Source organism: Pseudophryne corroboree, chromosome 5, assembly GCF_028390025.1.
Source record: "Pseudophryne corroboree isolate aPseCor3 chromosome 5, aPseCor3.hap2, whole genome shotgun sequence".
Classification (NCBI taxonomy): domain Eukaryota; kingdom Metazoa; phylum Chordata; class Amphibia; order Anura; family Myobatrachidae; genus Pseudophryne; species Pseudophryne corroboree.
Window position 1 is genome coordinate 67578661 of NC_086448.1, and position 21627 is coordinate 67600287.

At 49.0% G+C, this 21627-nt stretch overlaps 1 protein-coding gene across 8 annotated transcripts in view; it reads left to right on the forward strand.

The window, feature by feature from the left end:
• MTSS1 (MTSS I-BAR domain containing 1) overlaps positions 1 to 21627 on the forward strand; it is a 277949-nt gene that overhangs the window by 196811 nt on the left and 59511 nt on the right. For all 8 annotated transcript variants that reach the window (XM_063921333.1, XM_063921338.1, XM_063921331.1 and 5 more), the window contains exons 5-6: positions 1631 to 1722; positions 2573 to 2647. In XM_063921333.1, the coding sequence (XP_063777403.1) occupies positions 1631 to 1722; positions 2573 to 2647 (167 nt within the window). The remainder of the gene's footprint in view (positions 1 to 1630; positions 1723 to 2572; positions 2648 to 21627) is intronic.

The window sequence follows — 21627 nt, forward strand, 5'->3', positions numbered from 1 at the left end:
CGTTATCTTTTTCTCCATCCTCCTCTTTCTCTCCTCTCTTTCCCTGCCTGTCTCTCCCCCTCTTTCCCTGCCTGTCTCTCCCCCTCTTTCCCTGCCTGTCTCTCCCCCTCTTTTATTGCCTGTCTCCCCCCTGGTTTCTCTTTCTTCATATAACTCTGTCTACCCCTCCTATTTCCCTGCCTGTCTCCCTCTCCCTGGTTTCTCTTTCTTCGCCCTCCTCTGTCTTCCCCCTCTCTTCCCCTGCCTGTCTCTCTCCCCCTGGTTTCTCTTTTTTCACCCTACTCTGTCTCCCCCCCCCCCCCCCCCCCTCCTTATTTCCCTGCCTGTCTCTCTTTCCCTGGTTTCTCTTTCTTCGTCCTCCTCTGTCTTTCCCCTCTCTTTCCCTTCCTGTCTCTCTCTTTCTCCCTGGTTTCTCTTTCTTCATCCTCCTCTGTCCCCCCCCCCCCCCCCCCTCCTTATTTCCCTGCCTGTCTCTCTTTCCCTGGTTTCTCTTTCTTCGTCCTCCTCTGTCTTTCCCCTCTCTTTCCCTTCCTGTCTCTCTCTCTCTCCCTGGTTTCTCTTTCTTCATCCTCCTCTGTCTCTCCCCCCCTCCTTATTTCCCTGCCTGTCTCTCTCTCCCTGGTTTCTTTTTCTTCGTCCTCCTCTGTCTTTCCCCTCTCTTTCCCTGCTTGTCTCTCTCTCCCTGGTTTCTCCTTCTTCATCCACCTCTGTCTCCCCCCCCCCCCCCCCCCCCCAATTTCTCTGCCCTTCTCTCTCTCCCCGGTTTCTCTTTCTTCATGCTCCTCTGTCTCCCCCATCCCCCCTCTTTAGTACCCCCACCTCTTTGGCGCCACTGGTGGTTAGTACCTACCAAAAGTGGTCCAAGGAAAGGCAACCAGTGACCGTGTCATGGGCGTCCATGACTCATTGGTGCGCATGAGGAGCAAAGACTTCCCACAGAAGGGTTACTATAGCACGAATGGCTGAAAAAGCTTATTGTTGCAGACCAAATCCTGCCCTTCCTAGCAATGGTATTCCCTGATGGCAGTGACCTTTTTCAGCAGGATAATGCACCCTGCCACATTTTCAAACATTGTTCAGGAATGGTTTGAGGAACATGACAAAGAGCTCAAGGTGTTAACTCAGCCTTCAAATTCCTCAGATCTCAATCCAATCGAGTATCTGTGGGATGTGCTGGAAAAACAAATCCGAGCCATGGGGGCCCCATCTGCAACTTATTGGACTTAAAGGATCTGCTTGGTGCCAGATACCACAGGAGACCTATAGAGGTCTTGTTGGGTCCATGCTTTGACGGGTCAGAGCTGTTTGAGCAGCACGAGGGGGACTGTACAATATTAGGCAGATGATTTTAATGTTATGGCTTATCGTGTATTATATAGATTTATTCTGACTTAGATGTTTTACTACTTTTTTTATTTTCATTGATTTTTTTTTTTTTTTTTAACATGGATTATAAGCCCTTCAAATGAGAGACTCCTTTCGGAAACAATTTGGAATTTATATAGGACTGGAAATGGCAGTGGCTGTTGATCCCTGCATACAAGTTTGGTATCTGATATAAGCAGTATTGAGAAATTGTGATAGTTTACAGATTAACACTCTCTCTCTCTCTCTGTGTCTTCCATATCAGCGCACTGATCGACTGCCTGATCAACCCACTACAAGAACAGGTGGAAGAGTGGAAGAAAGTCGCTAATCAACTAGACAAGGACCATGCGAAAGGTAATGTCTGTCATTCATTAACAGCAACTAGCCCTTCTTCCTAATGTTTAACACATAGAAGTGTTGTGCCACCTGTTACCTGAGTCCAGGTGCTGTACGATCTCACAGTCTGCTCATTGGTCCTACAGCTAAGTTATAAGAGTGGGCACGATGCTTCAGACAAGCTGGTGTTAGAGTGGGACCCCCAATATTTTGGTATCCAGATGATAGTTCGACTATTGGTCGACATTGTCAAAAGATTCACATGTCGATAGCCGACACAGGAAAAAGTCAACATGCATTTTTTTTTACCATTTAAAAAAAAAATTCAACTTTTTCATACTTTACCATCCACGTGGACTACGATTGGGAATAGTAACCTGTGCCAAGCGCAGCGAGGCAACCAGGGGGATGCGATGCACTAATTGGGGTTCTTGGTCATTTTCTGGAGTAAACGACACCCAAAAATGTAAACAAAAACTTACGTCGACCTAGACACTATCACTCTTTTTCTGGTCGACCCAATGATCGACACCCTAATTTGTTATATGGGTGCATGTTATATAAACGCACCTGTTCATTTAGCCCACCAGCCCTCCCCACACACCTATACAATGATACAAATAAACCTTTCATCTAGTAATACCTATTGTGTATTAAATACCCCGTCCTAGGCAACTATGATCCTGTGGACCATAATGTGATTCAGTGATAGCCGCTGGTATCGTCAGGTACTTTCTATTTATTAATTAGCACCATGTGTTGCAGTACAAATGAACGCGCAATACAGTTTCCCGCAGACACAGTCCATTACCCTGCAGGCGGCTTCCTGAATTATCATCATTATCGTCGTTCTCTTTATTTATTTCAGAATACAAAAAAGCCCGTCAAGAAATCAAGAAGAAGTCTTCAGACACGCTTAAGCTGCAGAAGAAAGCTAAGAAAGGTAAAATCCTTCTATTGTATACAGATGCTGTTATTACGAACGTTTGCCGTTTTCTTTCTTTAATGAACGCAGCCTATCGGTTTACAAGACATCAGTGACATCACTGACGTTGTTTAAGACTTCAGTCCCAGTGCAGTCTGTATGCAGAAGCCACTGACAGCGATGTTATCGTGATAGGGGTCAGCTCCGCCCCTAACCGCTGCACGGTGTGGGCGCTACGTGGGAAGTGTAGTACCTGGGAATGTGTGGTGCCCTTCAGTATTTCCTGGGCGCTCATCCACCCTCTATCCCCCATTCCTGCTTCCTCACTAGCAAACCCAGCCCTCCACCTGTATGGAGTATGAGCTGCATATAGGCCCTCATTCCGAGTTATTTGCTCGCTAGCAGTTTTTAGCAGCCACGCAAACGCATAGTCGCCGCCCACGGGAAAGTGTATTTACGCTTTGCAGGAGTGCGAACGCCCGTGCAGCAGAGCGCCTGCAAACACATTTTGTGCAAAACAAGAGCAGCCCTGTAGTTACTTATCCTGTGCGATGTTTGCTGCGACGAGTGAAACGGTAATGACGTCAGATACCCGCCCGGCCACGCCTGCGTTTTTCCAAACACTCCCAGAAAACGGTCAGTTGACACCCCACTTCCTGTCTGTCTCCTTGCGATCGGCTGTGCGTTTGGAATCGTCGCTAGAACCAGTACAAAACCACAAAGGACTTTATACCCATACGACGCGCGTACGCACTGCGGTGCATACGGTATCAGTTTGATAGATGGACAGTGTCTATTTAGATAGTCAATAGATAGACACCATATGTTAGACAGACATTAGGTCGACAGGTCAAAAGGTCGACATGAAAATGGTCAACATAAAAAGATAGAGAAATGGTTTTTCTCTAACGTCCTAGTGGATGCTGGGGACTCCGAAAGGACCATGGGGAATAGCGGCTCCGCAGGAGACTGGGCACAAAAGTAAAAAGCTTTAGGACTACCTGGTGTGCACTGGCTCCTCCCCCTATGACCCTCCTCCAAGCCTCAGTTAAGATTTTGTGCCCGAACGAGAAGGGTGCAATCTAGGTAGCTCTCCTGAGCTGCTTAGAGTAAAAGTTTAAATATCAGGAGGAAAATGGTGTGGAGGCGGAGCAATTGCCTGTGTTAGTGATGTCACCCCCTAGGGAGTCGACACCTGACTGGATGGTCTTATGGAAAGAATTACGTGATAGTGTCAGCACTTTACAAAAGACTGTTGACGACATGAGACAGCCGGCAAATCAGTTAATACCTGTACAGGCGTCTCAAACACCGTCAGGGGCTCTAAAGCGCCCGTTACCTCAGGTCGATACAGACACGGACACTGACTCCAGTGTCGACGGTGAGGAAACAAACGTATTTTCCAGTAGGGCCACACGTTACATGATCACGGCAATGAAGGAGGTTTTGAACATTTCTGATACTACAAGTACCACAAAAAAGGGTATTATGTGGGGTGTGAAAAAACTACCCGTAGTTTTTCCCGAATCAGATGAATTAAATGAGGTGTGTGATGAAGCGTGGGTTTCCCCCGATAAAAAACTGCTAATTTCTAAAAAGTTATTGGCATTATACCCTTTCCCGCCAGAGGTTAGGGCGCGTTGGGAAACACCCCCTAGCGTAGATAAGGCGCTCACACGCTTATCAAAACAAGTGGCGTTACCGTCCCCTGATACGGCCGCCCTCAAGGAACCAGCTGATAGAAAGCTGGAAAAATAAGATTTTACTTACCGATAAATCTATTTCTCGTAGTCCGTAGTGGATGCTGGGGACTCCGTCAGGACCATGGGGATTAGCGGCTCCGCAGGAGACAGGGCACAAAAATAAAGCTTTAGGATCAGGTGGTGTGCACTGGCTCCTCCCCCTATGACCCTCCTCCAAGCCTCAGTTAGGATACTGTGCCCGGACGAGCGTACACAATAAGGAAGGATTTTGAATCCCGGGTAAGACTCATACCAGCCACACCAATCACACCGTACAACTTGTGATCTGAACCCAGTTAACAGTATGACAACGTAGGAGCCTCTGAACAGACGGCTCACAACAATAACAACCCGATTTCTTTGTAACAATAACTATGTACAAGTATTGCAGACAATCCGCACTTGGGATGGGCGCCCAGCATCCACTACGGACTACGAGAAATAGATTTATCGGTAAGTAAAATCTTATTTTCTCTAACGTCCTAGTGGATGCTGGGGACTCCGTCAGGACCATGGGGATTATACCAAAGCTCCCAAACGGGCGGGAGAGTGCGGATGACTGCAGCACCGAATGAGAGAACTCCAGGTCCTCTTTAGCCAGGGTATCAAATTTGTAGAATTTTACAAACGTGTTCTCCCCCGACCATGTAGCTGCTCGGCAGAGTTGTAATGCCGAGACCCCTCGAGCAGCCACCCAGGATGAGCCCACCTTCCTTGTGGAATGGGCCTTGACAGATTTAGGCTGTGGCAGGCCTGCCACAGAATGTGCAAGTTGAATTGTGCTACAAATCCAACGAGCAATCGTCTGCTTAGAAGCAGGAGCACCCAGCTTGTTGGGTGCATACAGTATAAACAGCGAGTCAGATTTTCTGACTCCAGCCGTCCTTGAAATATATATTTTCAATGCCCTGACAACGTCCAGCAACTTGGAATCCTCCAAATCGCTAGTAGCCGCAGGCACCACAATAGGCTGGTTCAGGTGAAACGCTGACACCACCTTAGGCAGAAAATGAGGACGCGTCCGCAGTTCTGCCCTGTCCGAATGGAAAATCAGATATGGGCTTTTATACGATAAAGCCGCCAATTCTGACACTCTCCTGGCTGAAGCCAGGGCCAGTAGCATGGTTACTTTCCATGTAAGATATTTCAAATCCGCCGATTTGAGTGGCTCAAACCAATGGGATTTGAGAAAATCCAAAACTACATTAAGGTCCCACGGAGCCACTGGGGGCACAACCGGGGGCTGTATATGTAGTACTCCTTTTACAAAAGTCTGGACTTCAGGAACTGAAGCCAATTCTTTCTGGAAGAAAATCGACAGGGCCGAAATTTGAACCTTAATGGACCCCAACTTGAGGCCCATAGACAATCCTGTTTGCAGGAAATGTAGGAATCGACCCAATTGAAATTCCTCCGTGGGGGCCTTCCTGGCCTCACACCACGCAACATATTTTCTCCAAATGCGGTGATAATGTTGTGCAGTCACCTCCTTCCTGGCTTTTACCAGTGTAGGAATGACCTCTTCCGGAATGCCTTTTTCCCTTAGAATTCGGCGTTCAACCGCCATGCCGTCAAACGCAGCCGCGGTAAGTCTTGGAATAGACACGGTCCCTGCTGAAGCAGGTCCCGTCTTAGAGGTAGAGGCCACGGATCTTCCGTGAGCATCTCCTGAAGTTCCGGGTACCAATTTCTTCTTGGCCAATCCGGAGCCACGAGTATCGTTCTTACTCCCCTTTGCCGTATAATTCTCAGTACTTTTGGTATGAGAGGCAGAGGAGGAAACACATACACTGACTGGAACACCCACGGCGTTACCAGAGCGTCCACAGCTATTGCCTGAGGGTCTCTTGACCTGGCGCAATACCTGTCCAGTTTTTTGTTGAGGCGAGACGCCATCATGTCCACCTTTTGGTTTTTCCCAACGGTTCACAATCATGTGGAAGACTTCTGGATGAAGTCCCCACTCTCCCGGGTGTAGATCGTGTCTGCTGAGGAAGTCTGCTTCCCAGTTGTCCACTCCCGGAATGAACACTGCTGACAGTGCTATCACATGATCTTCCGCCCAGCGAAGAATCCTTGCAGCTTCTGCCATTGCTCTCCTGCTTCTTGTGCCGCCCTGTCTGTTTACGTGGGCGACTGCCGTGATGTTGTCCGACTGGATCAACACCGGCTGACCCTGAAGCAGGGGTTTTGCCAGGCTTAGAGCATTGTAAATCGCTCTTAGCTCCAGTATATTTATGTGAAGAGACATCTCCAGGTTTGACCATACTCCCTGGAAGTTTCTTCCCTGTGTGACCGCTCCCCAGCCTCTCAGACTGGCATCCGTGGTCACCAGGACCCAGTCCTGTATGCCGAATCTGCGGCCCTCTAACAGATGAGCACTCTGCAACCACCACAGAAGAGACACCCTTGTCCGTGGCGACAAGGTTATCCGCTGATGCATCTGCAGATGCGATCCGGACCATTTGTCCAGCAGATCCCACTGAAAAGTTAGTGCGTGGAATCTGCCGAATGGAATCGCTTCGTAAGAAGCCACCATCTTTCCCAGGACTCTTGTGCATTGATGCACAGACACTTTCCCTGGTTTTAGGAGGTTCCTGACAAGTTCGGATAACTCCTTGGCTTTCTCCTCCGGAAGAAACACCTTTTTCTGAACCGTGTCCAGAATCATTCCCAGGAACAGCAGACGTGTCGTCGGGGTCAATTGAGATTTTGGAAAATTCAGAATCCACCCGTGCTGTTGCAGCACTATTTGGGTTAGTGCTACTAGGTCCCCCAGCTGTTCCCTGGACCTTGCCCTTATCAGGAGATCGTCCAAGTAAGGGATAATTAATACGCCTTTTCTTCGTAGAAGAAACATCATTTCGGCCATTACCTTGGTAAAGACCCGAGATGCCGTGGACAATCCAAACGGCAGCGTCTGAAACTGATAATGACAGTTTTGCACCACGAACCTGAGGTACCCTTGATGTGAAGGGCAAATTGGGACATGCAGGTAAGCATCCTTGATGTCCAGGGACACCATAAAGTCCCCTTCTTCCAGATTCGCTATCACTGCTCTGAGTGACTCCATCTTGAACTTGAATTTTTGTATGTACAGGTTCAAAGATTTCAGATTTAGAATAGGTCTTACCGAGCCGTCCGGCTTCGGTACCACAAATAGTGTGGAATAATACCCCTTTCCCTGTTGTAGGAGGGGTACCTTGACTATCACCTGCTGAGAATACAGCTTGTGAATGGCTTCCAATACCGTCGCCCTGTCTGAGGGAGACGTTGGCAGAGCAGACTTTAGGAACCGGCGAGGGGGAGACTTCTCGAATTCCAACCTGTAACCCTGAGATATTATCTGCAGGATCCAGGGGTCCACCTGTGAGTGAGCCCACTGTGCGCTGAAATTCTTTTGTCGACCCCCCACCGCCCTTGAGTCCGCTTGTAAAGCCCCAACGTCATGCTGAGGGCTTTGCAGAAGCCGGGGGGGGCTTCTGCTCCTGGGAAGAAGCTGCTTGGTGCACTCTCTTACCCTTTCCTTTGCCTCGGGGCAAATATGACTGTCCTTTCGCCCGCTTGTTCCTATAGGAACGAAAGGACTGCGGCTGAAAAGACGGTGTCTTTTTCTGTTGGGAGGGGACCTGAGGTAAAAAGGTGGATTTCCCGGCTGTTGCCGTGGCCACCAAATCCGATAGACCGACCCCAAATAATTCCTCCCCCTTATACGGCAATACTTCCATATGCCGTTTGGAATCCGCATCACCTGACCATTGTCGCGTCCATAAACTTCTTCTGGCAGATATGGACATCGCACTTACTCTCGATGCCAGAGTGCAAATATCCCTCTGTGCATCTCGCATATATAGAAATGCATCCTTTAAATGCTCTATAGTCAGTAAAATACTGTCCCTATCCAGGGTATCAATATTTTCAGTCAGGGAATCCGACCAAACCACCCCAGCACTGCACATCCATGCAGAGGCGATGGCTGGTCGCAGTATAACACCAGTATGAGTGTATATACTTTTCAGGGTAGTTTCCAGCCTCCTATCTGCTGGATCCTTGAGGGCGGCCGTTTCAGGAGACGGTAACGCCACTTGTTTTGATAAGCGTGTGAGCGCCTTATCCACCCTAGGGGGTGTTTCCCAGCGCGCCCTAACCTCTGGCGGGAAAGGATATAATGCCAATAACTTCTTTGAAATTAGCAGTTTTCTATCGGGGTTAACCCACGCTTCATCACACACTTCATTCAATTCGTCTGATTCAGGAAAAACTACAGGTAGTTTTTTCAGACCCCACATAATACCCCTTTTTGTGGTACATGCAGTATCAGAGATATGTAAAGCCTCCTTCATTGCCGTGATCATATAACGTGTGGCCCTACTGGAAAATACGTTTGTTTCTTCACCGTCGACACTAGATTCGGTGTCCGTGTCTGGGTCTGTGTCGACCGACTGAGGTAAAGGGCGTTTTACAGCCCCTGACGGTGTCTGAGACGCCTGTACAGGTACTAACTGGTTTTCCGGCCGTCTCATGTCGTCAACTGATTTTTGTAATGTGCTGACATTATCACGTAATTCCATAAATAAAGCCATCCATTCCGGTGTCGACTCCCTAGGGGGTGACATCACCATTACCGGCAATTGCTCCGCCTCCACACCAACATCGTCCTCATACATGTCGACACACACGTACCGACACACAGCAGACACACAGGGAATGCTCTTATCGAAGACAGGACCCCACTAGCCCTTTGGGGAGACAGAGGGAGAGTTTGCCAGCACACACCCAAGCGCTATAAATATATAGGAACAACCCTATAGAAGTGTTGTCTCCCTTATAGCAGCTTAATATATATCAAAAACGCCAAAAAAAGTGCCCCCCCCTCTCTTTTTTACCCTGTTTCTGTAGTGCAGTGCAGGGGAGAGTCCTGGGAGCCTTCCTCGCAGCGGAGCTGAGCAGGAAAATGGCGCTGTGTGCTGAGGAGATAGGCCCCGCCCCCTATTTCGGCGGGCTCTTCTCCGGAGTTTGTGAGACCTGGCAGGGGTTAAATACATCCATATAGCCCCAAGGGCTATATGTGATGTATTTTTTAGCCAGAACAAGGTATTCTCATTGCTGCCCAGGGCGCCCCCTGCAGCGCCCTGCACCCTCCGTGACCGCTGGTGTGAAGTGTGTGACAACAATGGCGCACAGCTGCAGTGCTGTGCGCTACCTCATGAAGACTGAAAAGTCTTCTGCCGCCGGTTTCTGGACCTCTTCGCTTTTCGGCATCTGTAAGGGGGTCGGCGGCGCGGCTCCGGGACCGGACTCCATGGCTGGGCCTGTGTTCGATCCCTCTGGAGCTAATGGTGTCCAGTAGCCTAAGAAGCCAATCCATCCTGCACGCAGGTGAGTTCACTTCTTCTCCCCTAAGTCCCTCGTTGCAGTGAGCCTGTTGCCAGCAGGACTCACTGAAAATAAAAAACCTAAAAACTTTTTCTAAGCAGCTCTTTAGGAGAGCCACCTAGATTGCACCCTGCTCGGACGGGCACAAAAACCTAACTGAGGCTTGGAGGAGGGTCATAGGGGGAGGAGCCAGTGCACACCACCTGATCCTAAAGCTTTAATTTTGTGCCCTGTCTCCTGCGGAGCCGCTAATCCCCATGGTCCTGACGGAGTCCCCAGCATCCACTAGGACGTTAGAGAAATATCCTTAAAAGTATATACACACATACTGGTATTATACTGCGACCAGCAATCGCCTCAGCCTGGATGTGCAGTGCTGGGGTGGCTTGGTCGGATTCCCTGACTGAAAATATTGATACCCTGGACAGGGACAATATATATTATTGACTATAGAGCATTTAAAGGATGCATTTCTATATATGCGAGATGCACAGAGGGATATTTGCACTCTGGCATCAAGAGTAAGTGCGATGTCCATTTCTGCCAGAAGAGGATTATGGACGCGACAGTGGTCAGGGGATGCGGATTCCAAACGGCATATGGAAGTATTGCCGTATAAAGGGGAGGAGTTATTTGGGGTTGGTCTATCGGACCTGGTGGCCACGGCAACGGCTGGAAAATCCACCTTTTTACCCCAAGTCACCTCGCAGCAGAAAAAGATACCGTCTTTTCAGGCTCAGTCCTTTCGTCCCCATAAGGGCAAGCGGGCAAAAAAGGCCACTCATATCTGCCCCGGGGCAGAGGAAGGGGAAAAAGACTGCAGCAGACAGCCTCTTCCCACGAACAGAAGCCCTCCCCCGCTTCTGCCAAGTCCTCAGCATGACGCTGGGGCCTTACAAGCGGACTCAGGCACGGTGGGGGCCCGTCTCAAGAATTTCAGCGCGCAGTGGGCTCACTCGCAAGTGGACCCCTGGATCCTGCAGGTAGTATCTCAGGGGTATAAATTGGAATTCGAGACGTCTCCCCCTCGCCGGTTCCTGAAGTCTGCTTTACCAACGTCTCCCCCCGACAGGGAGGCGGTATTGGAAGCCATTCACAAGCTGTATTCCCAGCAGGTGATAATCAAGGTACCCCTCCTACAACAGGGAAAGGGGTATTATTCCACGCTGTTTGTGGTACCGAAGCCGGACGGCTCGGTGAGACCCATTTTAAATCTGAAATCCTTGAACACTTACATAAAAAGGTTCAAGTTCAAGATGGAGTCACTCAGAGCAGTAATAGCGAACCTGGAAGAAGGGGACTATATGGTGTCTCTGGACATCAAGGATGCTTACCTCCATGTCCCAATTTGCCCTTCTCACCAAGGGTACCTCAGGTTTGTGGTACAGAACTGTCACTATCAGTTTCAGACGCTGCCGTTTGGATTGTCCACGGCACCCCGAGTCTTTACCAAGGTAATGGCCGAAATGATGATTCTTCTTCGAAGAAAAGGCGTCTTAATTATCCCTTACTTGGACGATCTCCTGATAAGGGCAAGGTCCAGAGAACAGTTAGAGGTCGGAGTAGCACTATCTCAAGTAGTGCTACGACAGCACGGATGGATTCTAAATATTCCAAAATCGCAGCTGATTCCGACGACACGTCTGCTGTTCCTAGGGATGATTCTGGACACAGTACAGAAAAAGGTGTTTCCTCCCGGAGGAGAAGGCCAAGGAGTTATCCGACCTAGTCAGGAACCTCCTAAGACCAGGCCAAGTGTCAGTACATCAATGCACAAGGGTCCTGGGAAAGATGGTGGCTTCTTACGAAGCGATTCCATTCGGCAGATTCCACGCAAGAACTTTTCAGTGGGATCTGCTGGACAAATGGTCCGGATCGCATCTTCAAATGCATCAGCGGATAACCCTGTCTCCAAGGACAAGGGTGTCTCTCCTGTGGTGGTTACAGAGTGCTCATCTCCTAGAGGGCCGCAGATTCGGCATTCAGGATTGGGTCCTGGTGACCACGGATGCCAGCCTGAGAGGCTGGGGAGCAGTCACACAGGGAAGAAATTTCCAGGGCTTGTGGTCAAGCATGGAAACGTCACTTCACATAAATATCCTGGAACTAAGGGCCATTTACAATGCCCTAAGTCAGGCAAGGCCTCTGCTTCAGGGTCAGCCGGTGTTGATCCAGTCGGACAACATCACGGCAGTCGCCCATGTAAACAGACAGGGCGGCACAAGAAGCAGGAGGGCAATGATGGAAGTGGCAAGGATTCTTCGCTGGGCGGAGAATCATGTGATAGCACTGTCAGCAGTGTTCATTCCGGGAGTGGACAACTGGGAAGCAGACTTCCTCAGCAGACACGATCTTCACCCGGGGGAGTGGGGACTTCACCCAGAAGTCTTCCACATGATTGTGAACCGTTGGGAAAAACCAAAGGTGGACATGATGGCGTCCCGCCTCAACAAAAAACTGGACAGATATTGCGCCAGGTCAAGGGACCCTCAGGCAATAGCTGTGGACGCTCTGGTAACACCGTGGGTGTACCAGTCAGTGTATGTGTTCCCTCCTCTTCCTCTCATACCAAAAGTACTGAGAATCATAAGAAGGAGAGGAGTAAAGACTATACTCGTGGCTCCGGATTGGCCAAGAAGGACTTGGTACCCGGAAATTCAAGAGATTCTCACGGAAGACCCGTGGCCTCTACCTCTAAGAAAGGACCTGCTCCAGCAGGGACCATGTCTGTTCCAAGACTTACCGCGGCTGCGTTTGACGGCATGGCGGTTGAACGCCGGATCCTGAAGGAAAAAGGCATTCCGGATGAAGTCATCCCTACCCTGATCAAAGCCAGGAAGGATGTAACCGTACAACATTATCACCGTATTTGGCGTAAATATGTTGCGTGGTGCGAGGCCAGGAAGGCCCCTACAGAGGAATTTCAACTGGGTCGTTTCCTGCATTTCCTGCAAACAGGACTGTCTATGGGCCTCAAATTGGGGTCCATTAAGGTTCAAATTTCGGCCCTGTCAATATTCTTCCAAAAAGAACTGGCTTCTGTTCCTGAAGTTCAGACGTTTGTCAAGGGAGTACTGCATATACAGCCTCCTTTTGTGCCTCCAGTGGCACCTTGGGATCTCAATGTAGTTTTGGGATTCCTAAAATCACATTGGTTTGAACCACTCACCACTGTGGACTTAAAATATCTCACATGGAAAGTGGTAATGCTGTTAGCCCTGGCTTCAGCCAGGCGTGTCTCAGAATTGGCGGCTTTATCCTATAAAAGCCCTTACCTAATTTTTCATACGGACAGGGCAGAATTGAGGACTCGTCCTCAATTTCTCCCAAAGGTGGTTTCAGCTTTTCACTTAAACCAGCCTATTGTGGTGCCTGCGGCTACTAGGGACTTGGAGGATTCCAAGTTGCTAGATGTAGTCAGGGCCCTGAAAATATATGTTTCCAGGACGGCTGGAGTCAGAAAATCTGATTCGCTGTTTATCCTGTATGCACCCAACAAGCTGGGTGCTCCTGCTTCTAAGCAGACTATTGCTCGTTGGATTTGTAGTACAATTCAGCTTGCACATTCTGTGGCAGGCCTGCCACAGCCAAAATCTGTAAAAGCCCATTCCACACGGAAAGTGGGCTCATCTTGGGCGGCTGCCCGAGGGGTCTCGGCTTTACAACTTTGCCGAGCAGCTACTTGGTCAGGGGCAAACACGTTTGCTAAATTCTACAAATTTGATACCCTGGCTGAGGAGGACCTGGAGTTCTCTCATTCGGTGCTGCAGAGTCATCCGCACTCTCCCGCCCGTTTGGGAGCTTTGGTATAATCCCCATGGTCCTTTCGGAGTCCCCAGCATCCACTAGGACGTTAGAGAAAATAAGAATTTACTTACCGATAATTCTATTTCTCATAGTCCGTAGTGGATGCTGGGCGCCCATCCCAAGTGCGGATTGTCTGCATTACTTGTACATAGTTATTGTTACAAAAATCGGGTTATTGTTGTTGTGAGCCATCTTTTCAGAGGCTCCTTCTGTTATCATGCTGTTAACTGGGTTCAGATCACAAGTTGTACGGTGTGATTGGTGTGGCTGGTATGAGTCTTACCCGGGATTCAAAATCCTTCCTTATTGTGTACGCTCGTCCGGGCACAGTATCCTAACTGAGGCTTGGAGGAGGGTCATAGGGGGAGGAGCCAGTGCACACCAGGTAGTCCTAAAGCTTTTTACTTTTGTGCCCAGTCTCCTGCGGAGCCGCTATTCCCCATGGTCCTTTCGGAGTCCCCAGCATCCACTACGGACTATGAGAAATAGAATTATCGGTAAGTAAATTCTTATTTTTTTTTAATGTAACATGTTTTTGTACTATTTCATACCTTCTCTATCCATGTCGGCATAGAGTTGGTTAGAAACCTTGCAGCGAGCCACCGTGCCCGAAGCGTGGCGAGCGCATGCCTTTCTACAATTGGGGGTCCCAAATGACAAAACTATCCACACAAACCACAAAAATGCAAAAAACATGGTGTCTACCTTTTTCATGTCGACCTTTTGACCCTGTCGACCTTTTGACCCTGTCGACCTTTTGACCCTGTCGACTTTTTCATGTCGACCTTTTGAACCTGTCGACCTAATGTCTGTCTAACACAGCCGTGGCCAACCTGTGGCTCTTGAGCCGCATGCGGCTCTTTCTTTATTCAAATGTGGCTCCCGACACTCAGTCACCTGACCACAACAGATCCTGGAAACTGGTGCACTCCAACCAGACACACAGCAGCACCACGGCAACTGAAAACTGAGGGAGCCAGATACTGGACTGTAGTGACATATGAGGGTGGGCTGGAGTGACACAAGGGGGAACTGGAGTGACACAGAAGGATCCTGGTAGGAGAGACATAATGGGGGAGCTGACTGGAGTGATACAGGAGGGTGCTGGCTGGAGTGACACAGGAGGGTGCTGGCAAGTGTGACACAATGGGGAGCTGGCTGGAGTGACAAAGGAGAATCCTGGCAGGAGAGACACAATGGGGAGCTGACTGGAGTGACACAGGAGGGTGCTGGCTGGAGTGACACATTGACACAGGAGGGTGTTGGCTGGAGTGACACATGGAGGAGCTGAAGTGTATTATGTGAATATAGCTTTCTCTTACGTCCTAGAGGATGCTGGGGACTCCGTAAGGACCATGGGGTATAGACGGGCTCCGCAGGAGATATGGGCACTCTAAAGAACTTTTAGTATGGGTGTGCACTGGCTCCTCCCTCTATGCCCCTCCACCAGACCTCAGTTAGATTCTGTGCCCAGAGGAGAATGGGTGCTCTACAGGGGAGCTCTACTGAGTTTGTCTGATAAAAGAATTTTGTTAGGTTTTTTATTTTCAGGGAGCACTGCTGGCAACAGGCTCCCTGCATCGTGGGACTGAGGGGAGAGAAGCAGACCTACTTAAATGATAGGCTCTGCTTCTTAGGCTACTGGACACCATTAGCTCCAGAGGGATCGGAACGCAGGTCTCCCCCTGCCGTTCGTCTCAGAGCCGCGCCGCCGTCCTCCTCGCAGAGCCTGAAGATAGAAGCCGGGTGAGTATAAGAAGAAAGAAGACTTCTAAAGCGGCAGAAGACTTCAGATCTTCACTGAGGTAAGCGCGCAGCGTTACCGCTGCGCGCCATTGCTCCCACAAGTTACACACACGGCAGGCACTGATGGGTGCAGGGCGCAGGGGGGGCGCCCTGGGCAGCAATATATACTTCTATTTTTGGCATGTTAGATACATATGGGCGGCGGAGTCAGTGAATATGTTCATCCCCCCGCCATTGATTGTGAATTTGAGCGGGACCGAAGCCTGCCACTAGAGGGGGCGGAGCTTGGTCGCACAGCACTAACCAGCGCCATTTTCACCACAGTGTGCTGAAGAGAAGCGGTCTCCCCTGCAGAACGGTGATACAGAGCTGAAAAAGAGGGGGGGGGGGGGGGGGGGGCGGCACATTTTGGCGCAGTGAGTGTATTGCACGATTGACTTATATAAATGTGCTATATCTGGGAATTGTTTCCAGTGTCAGTTGGCGCTGGGTGTGTGCTGGCATACTCTCTCTCTGTCTCTGTGTGAGGGTGTCGGTCCGCGTGTGTCGACATGTCTGAAGCGGAAGGCTCATCCAAGGAGGAGGTGGAGCAGATGATTTTGGTGTCTCCGTCGGCAACGCCGACTCATGATTGGTATGATATGTGGAATATTTTAAATGCTAATGTGACCTTATTACATAAGAGAATGGACAAAGCTGAGTCCAAGGAAACAGCAGGGAGTCAATCCGCGGATGTGGCTGGGTCACAGGGCCCGTCAGGGTCTCAAAAGCGTCCCTTATCACAAATAGTAGACACTGATACCGACACGGATTCTAACTCCAGGGTCGACTACGATGAGGCAAGGTTGCACCCTAAGGTGACCAAAAGTATTCATTATATGATTATGGCAATAAAAGATGTTTTGCATATTACAGATGACCCCTCTGTTCCCGACACGAGGGTACACATGTTTAAGGGGGAGAAACCTGAGGTAACGTTTCCTCCATCTAATGAACTGAACGAATTATTTGAAAAAGCTTGGAAAACTCCAGACAAAAATCTGCAGATTCCCAAGAGGATCCTTATGGCGTATCCTTTCCATGCAAAGGCCAGGGTACGTTGGGAATCCTCGCCCAGGGTGGACAAGGCATTAACGCGTCTGTCCAAGAAGGTGGCGCTACCGTCTCCTGACACCGCGGCCCTTAAGGATCCTGCGGATCGTAGACAGGAGACTAACTTAAAGTCTATTTATGCACATACAGGGGCTTTACTCAGACCGGCAATAGCATCGGCATGGGTCTGTAGCGCTGTTACAGCACGGACAGATATCTTGTTGGCTGACATGGATACCCTGGACAAGGATACCATTGTCCTGACTTTGGGCCACATTAAGGACGCAGTCTTGTATATGAGAGACGCTCAAAGAGACGTGGGACTGCTTGGTTCCAGAGCCAACGCCATGGCAGTTTCGGCAAGGCGAGCTCTGTGGACCCGCCAATGGTCGGGTGATGCCGACTCAAAAAGCATATGGAGGTTTTACTTTACAAGGGTGAAGTTTTGTTTGGGGATGGTCTCGCGGACCTGGTTTCCACAGCTACCGCGGGTAAATCTACTTTTTTGCCTTTTGTTCTCCCACAGCAAAAGAGAACCCCACAATATCAGATGCAGTCCTTTCGGTCGCATAAGTCCAGAAGAGGTCGGGGCTCCTCTTTCCTCGCCAGAGTTAAGGGTAGAGGTAAGAGAACACCTGCTTCGGCTAGTTCCCAGAAGCAGAAGTCCTCCCCGGCTTCTGCTAAATCCACCGCATGACGCTGGGGCTCCACGGAGCGAGTCCGCACCGGTGGGGGCACATCTTCGACTCTTCAGCCAGGTCTGGGTCCTATCAGGCGTGGATCCTTGGGCGTTGGAAATTGTATCCCAAGGTTACAAACTGGAGTTCGAAGAGGTGCCCCTTTGCCGATTTCTCAAATCGGCCTTGCCAACCTCTTCCCCGGAGAGGGCAGTGGTATTAGATGCAATTCAAAAGCTGTGTTAACAGCAAGTGATTGTCAAGGTTCCCCTAGGCCAGCAGGGCAAAGGGTACTATTCAACAATGTTTGTGGTCCCGAAGCCAGATGGTTCGGTCAGACCAATTTTGAATCTAAAATCGCTAAACCTATACTTGAAAAAGTTCAAATTCAAGATGGAATCACTCCGGACTTTGATATCCAGTCTGGAAGCAGGGGATTTTATGGTGTCGCTGGACGTGAAGGATGCCTACCTTCATGTCCCCATATTTCCTCTTCATCAAGAATACCTGCGTTTCGTGGTACAGGACTGTCATTGCCAGTTTCAGACGTTGTCGTTTGGGCTTTCCACGGCCCCGAGGATTTTCAACAAGGTAATGGCGGAAATGATGGCGCTCCTGCGCAAGCAGGGTGTTACAATTATCCCGTACTTGGACGATCTCCTGATAAAGGCGAGATCAAGGGATCAATTGCTGAAAAGCGTGTCACTCTCCCTGAGAGTGTTACATCAACACGGTTGGATTCTCAATCTGCCAAAGTCACAGTTGCTTCCAACGACTTGACTATCATTCCTAGGCATGATTCTGGACACGGAAAAAAAAAAGGGTTTTTCTACCAATAGAAAAAGCCCAGGACATCCAGAACATGGTCCGGGACCTGCTAAAACCAAAAAGAGTGTCTGTTCATCAATGCACTCGAGTTCTGGGAAAAATGGTGGCAGCCTACAAGGCCATTCCCTTCGGCAGGTTCCATGCGAGGACGTTTCAGTGGGACCTTCTCGACAAATGGTCGGGGTCCCATCTACACCTTCATCAAAAGATAAGCCTGTCCCCCAGGGCCAGGGTGTCTCTCCTGTGGTGGCAGAGTGCTCACCTTCTAGAGGGTCGCAGGTTCGGCATTCAAGACTGGGTTCTGGTGACCACGGACGCAAGCCTCCGAGGATGGGGAGCAGTCACAAAGGAAAACATTTTCAGGGGATATGGTCAAGCCAGGAGGCTTGTCTACACATTAACGTACTGGAATTGAGGGCCATATACAACGGCCTACGACAAGCGGAGTATCTTCTTCGTGACCTACCGGTTCTGATCCAATCAGACAACATCACAGCAGTGGCTCATGTAAATCGCCAAGGCGGGACAAGGAGCAGAGTGGCAATGGCGGAAGCCACCAGAATTCTGCGCTGGGCAGAAAATCACGTAAGCGTTCTGTCAGCAGTCTTCATACCGGGAATGGACAACTGGGAAGCAGACTTCCTCAGCAGACACGATCTCCATCCAGGAGAGTGGGGACTTCATCAAGAGGTCTTTGCAGAGATAGCAAGTCTTTGGGGACTTCCTCAAATAGACATGATGGCGTCACGCCTCAACAAAAAGCTTCGGAGGTATTGTGCCAGGTCAAGGGACCCTCAGGCAGTAGCGGTAGACGCCCTAGTGACACCATGGGTGTTTCAGTCGGTCTATGTGTTCCCTCCTCTACCTCTCATCTCAAAAGTGTTGAGAATCATAAGACGAAACAGAGTACAAGCAATACTCGTGGTTCCAGATTGGTCTCGAAGGGCCTGGTTTTCGGATCTTCAGGAAATGCTCACAGAAGATCCGTGGCCTCTTCATCTCAGGGAGGGACCTGTTACAGCAGGGGCCTTGCATGTTCCAAGACTTAACGCGGTTGCGTTTGACGGCATGGCGATTGAACACCGAATCCTAGCAGAGAGAGGTATTCCGGAGGAAGTTATCCCTACTCTGATAAAGGCTAGGAAGGAGGTAACGGCGAAGCATTATCACCGTATCTGGAGGAAGTATGTATCTTGGTGTGAAACCAAGAATGCTCCTACGGAAGGTTTCCATCTGGGCCGTTTTCTCCACTTCCTACAGACGGGAGTGGATATGGGACTAAAATTAGGCTCCATTAAGGTACAGATTTCGGCCCTATCTATATTTTTTCAAAAGGAATTGGCTTCTCTCCCTGAAGTCCAAACTTCGTGAAGGGAGTGCTGCACATCCAGCCTCCTTTTGTACCACCAGTGGCACCATGGGACCCTTAACGTGGTATTACAGTTCCTTAAATCACACTGGTTTGAACCTCTTCAAACGGTGGAATTAAAATTTCTCACCTGGAAGGTGGTTATGCTATTAGCCTTGGCATCTGCACGGCGGGTATCGGAGTTGGTGACCTTGTCTCACAAGAGCACCTACTTGATTTTTCATGTGGATAGAGCAGAATTGAGGACTCGTCCTCAATTTCTGCCTAAGGTGGTCTCTTCTTTTCATTTGAACCAACCTATTGTGGTGCCTGTGGCTACGGGTGACTTGGAGGATTCCAAGTCCCTGGATGTGGTAAGTGCCTTAAAAATTTACGTAGCCAGGACGGCTAGGGTTAGGAAAACAGAGGCTCTGTTTGTCCTGTATGCAGCCAACAAGATTGGCGCGCCTGCTTCTAAACAGACTATTGCTCGCTGGATCTGTAACACGATTCAGCAGGCTCATTCTACGGCTGGATTGCCGGTACCAAATTCGGTAAAGGCCCATTCCACTAGGAAGGTGGGCTCTTCTTGGGCGGCTGCCCGAGGCGTCTCGGCATTGCAGTTGTGCCGAGCTGCTACTTGGTCGGGTTTCTAAACACTTTTGCAAAATTCTACAAGTTTGATACCCTGGCTGATGAGGACCTCGCGTTTGCTCAATCGGTGCTGCAGAGTCATCCGCACTCTCCTGCCCGGTTTGGAGCTTTGGTATAAACCCCATGGTCCTTACGGAGTCCCCAGCATCCTCTAGGACGTAAGAGAAAATAAGATTTTAAACCTACCGGTAAATCTTTTTCTCCTAGTCCGTAGAGGATGCTGACCGCCCGTCCCAGTGCGGACTAAATCTGCAAGACTTGTATATAGTTGTTGCTTACATAAGGGTTATGTTACAGTTGGAATCGGTCTGATACTGTTTTTTTCGTTCATACTGTTAACTGGTTGCGTATATTCTAAGTTATATGGTATGATTGGTGTGGGATGGTATGAATCTTGCCCTTAGATTTACAAAATTATATTTTATGCGGATCTGGATTTTTTAATTATTTTATGTGGAAGTGTCTTTTTCAATGTATTTTATGTTGATTCTGGCTTTAAAATTTATTTTATGTGGATCTGGCATTTCCATTGTCTGTTATACCAGGGGTGTGGCCTAGCAGGCACAAGGTCACACCCCATTTTTGCACACGCGCCTTCGCCTTGATGTCGGCTCTTTGACGTACCTAACAAGATTTTTTGGCTCTTTGTCTCTGACTGGTTGGCCACCCCTGGTCTAACATATGGTGTCTATCTATTGACTGTCTAACTAGACACCATCTTTCATACGGGAACCGGTGCATACGCATGCGCAGATTAGCCATTTTTTTCACTGATCGCTAGCTGCCGTTGTTCGCTGCGTAGCGATCAACTCGGAATGACCCCATAATCACACGTGTATCGTGATTTTTAAAGACTTAGGAAATATGCCGACAATACAGTTTGTATAAACATCACCATATGTGCAGTGAATAGCGAAAAAACTAATATTTTGTTTGTAGCAAAAAGGGATTTAGTCATTTTTAACTCTGTAGTAAACATCTAAATAAAACCAGAAACCCCACGCGGGGAAAATGAAATCTGTTGACATTGCAGAAGTAATTGGATGATGTTAGGTTGGAATCTTGTAGAGTCCATCCTTCCATTTCTGTCTGTTCCTGGCTAATGAGCGCAAACTGTTTTTCTGATTTTTCATTTCTGATAAAGGCAAATTAATGACTCTGTGCCCGCACACTGTAGGTTATGTAGAAGAGCTATGATATTGCCTATTCTTCATTGGGTTCTGCTGTGATTAAGAAATTTTAAAATCTTTTATTTTATAAAAGAATGTATTTGTCCAGCTGATGTCATTTTATCAACTCGTTCTGCATAATTTATGACTGCAGAGATGCTTGCAACTCGGGCAAATATACACAGCTTAGAGGATGCAGTGCTGGAGGGGTTACTGCTGACTTACATTCATCTCATTTAAAGATATCAACCACCCATTACTGGCCTGTTACTTAATGGACTCCTCCATATAGTTGCAGAGCCATTCTGAAGCACTGTTGCTCCATCTGATAACTGTTAATGGAGCACAGTTATGTGAAGTATGTTCAATATGGAAAATGTCACTTACCTGGGATTCGGCCGGTCCAGTGTTCCGTAGTCCTTTCTCCTTCAGGCAGTCTGTTAGCTGATTTGTGGAGGGTATTTCTTCTGTAATCTTCCTATATAGTAGACTGGGGCAGGCAACATATGGCACTCTTGCTGTTAACTACACATCCCAGAATGCCCTGCCACAGTTTTGA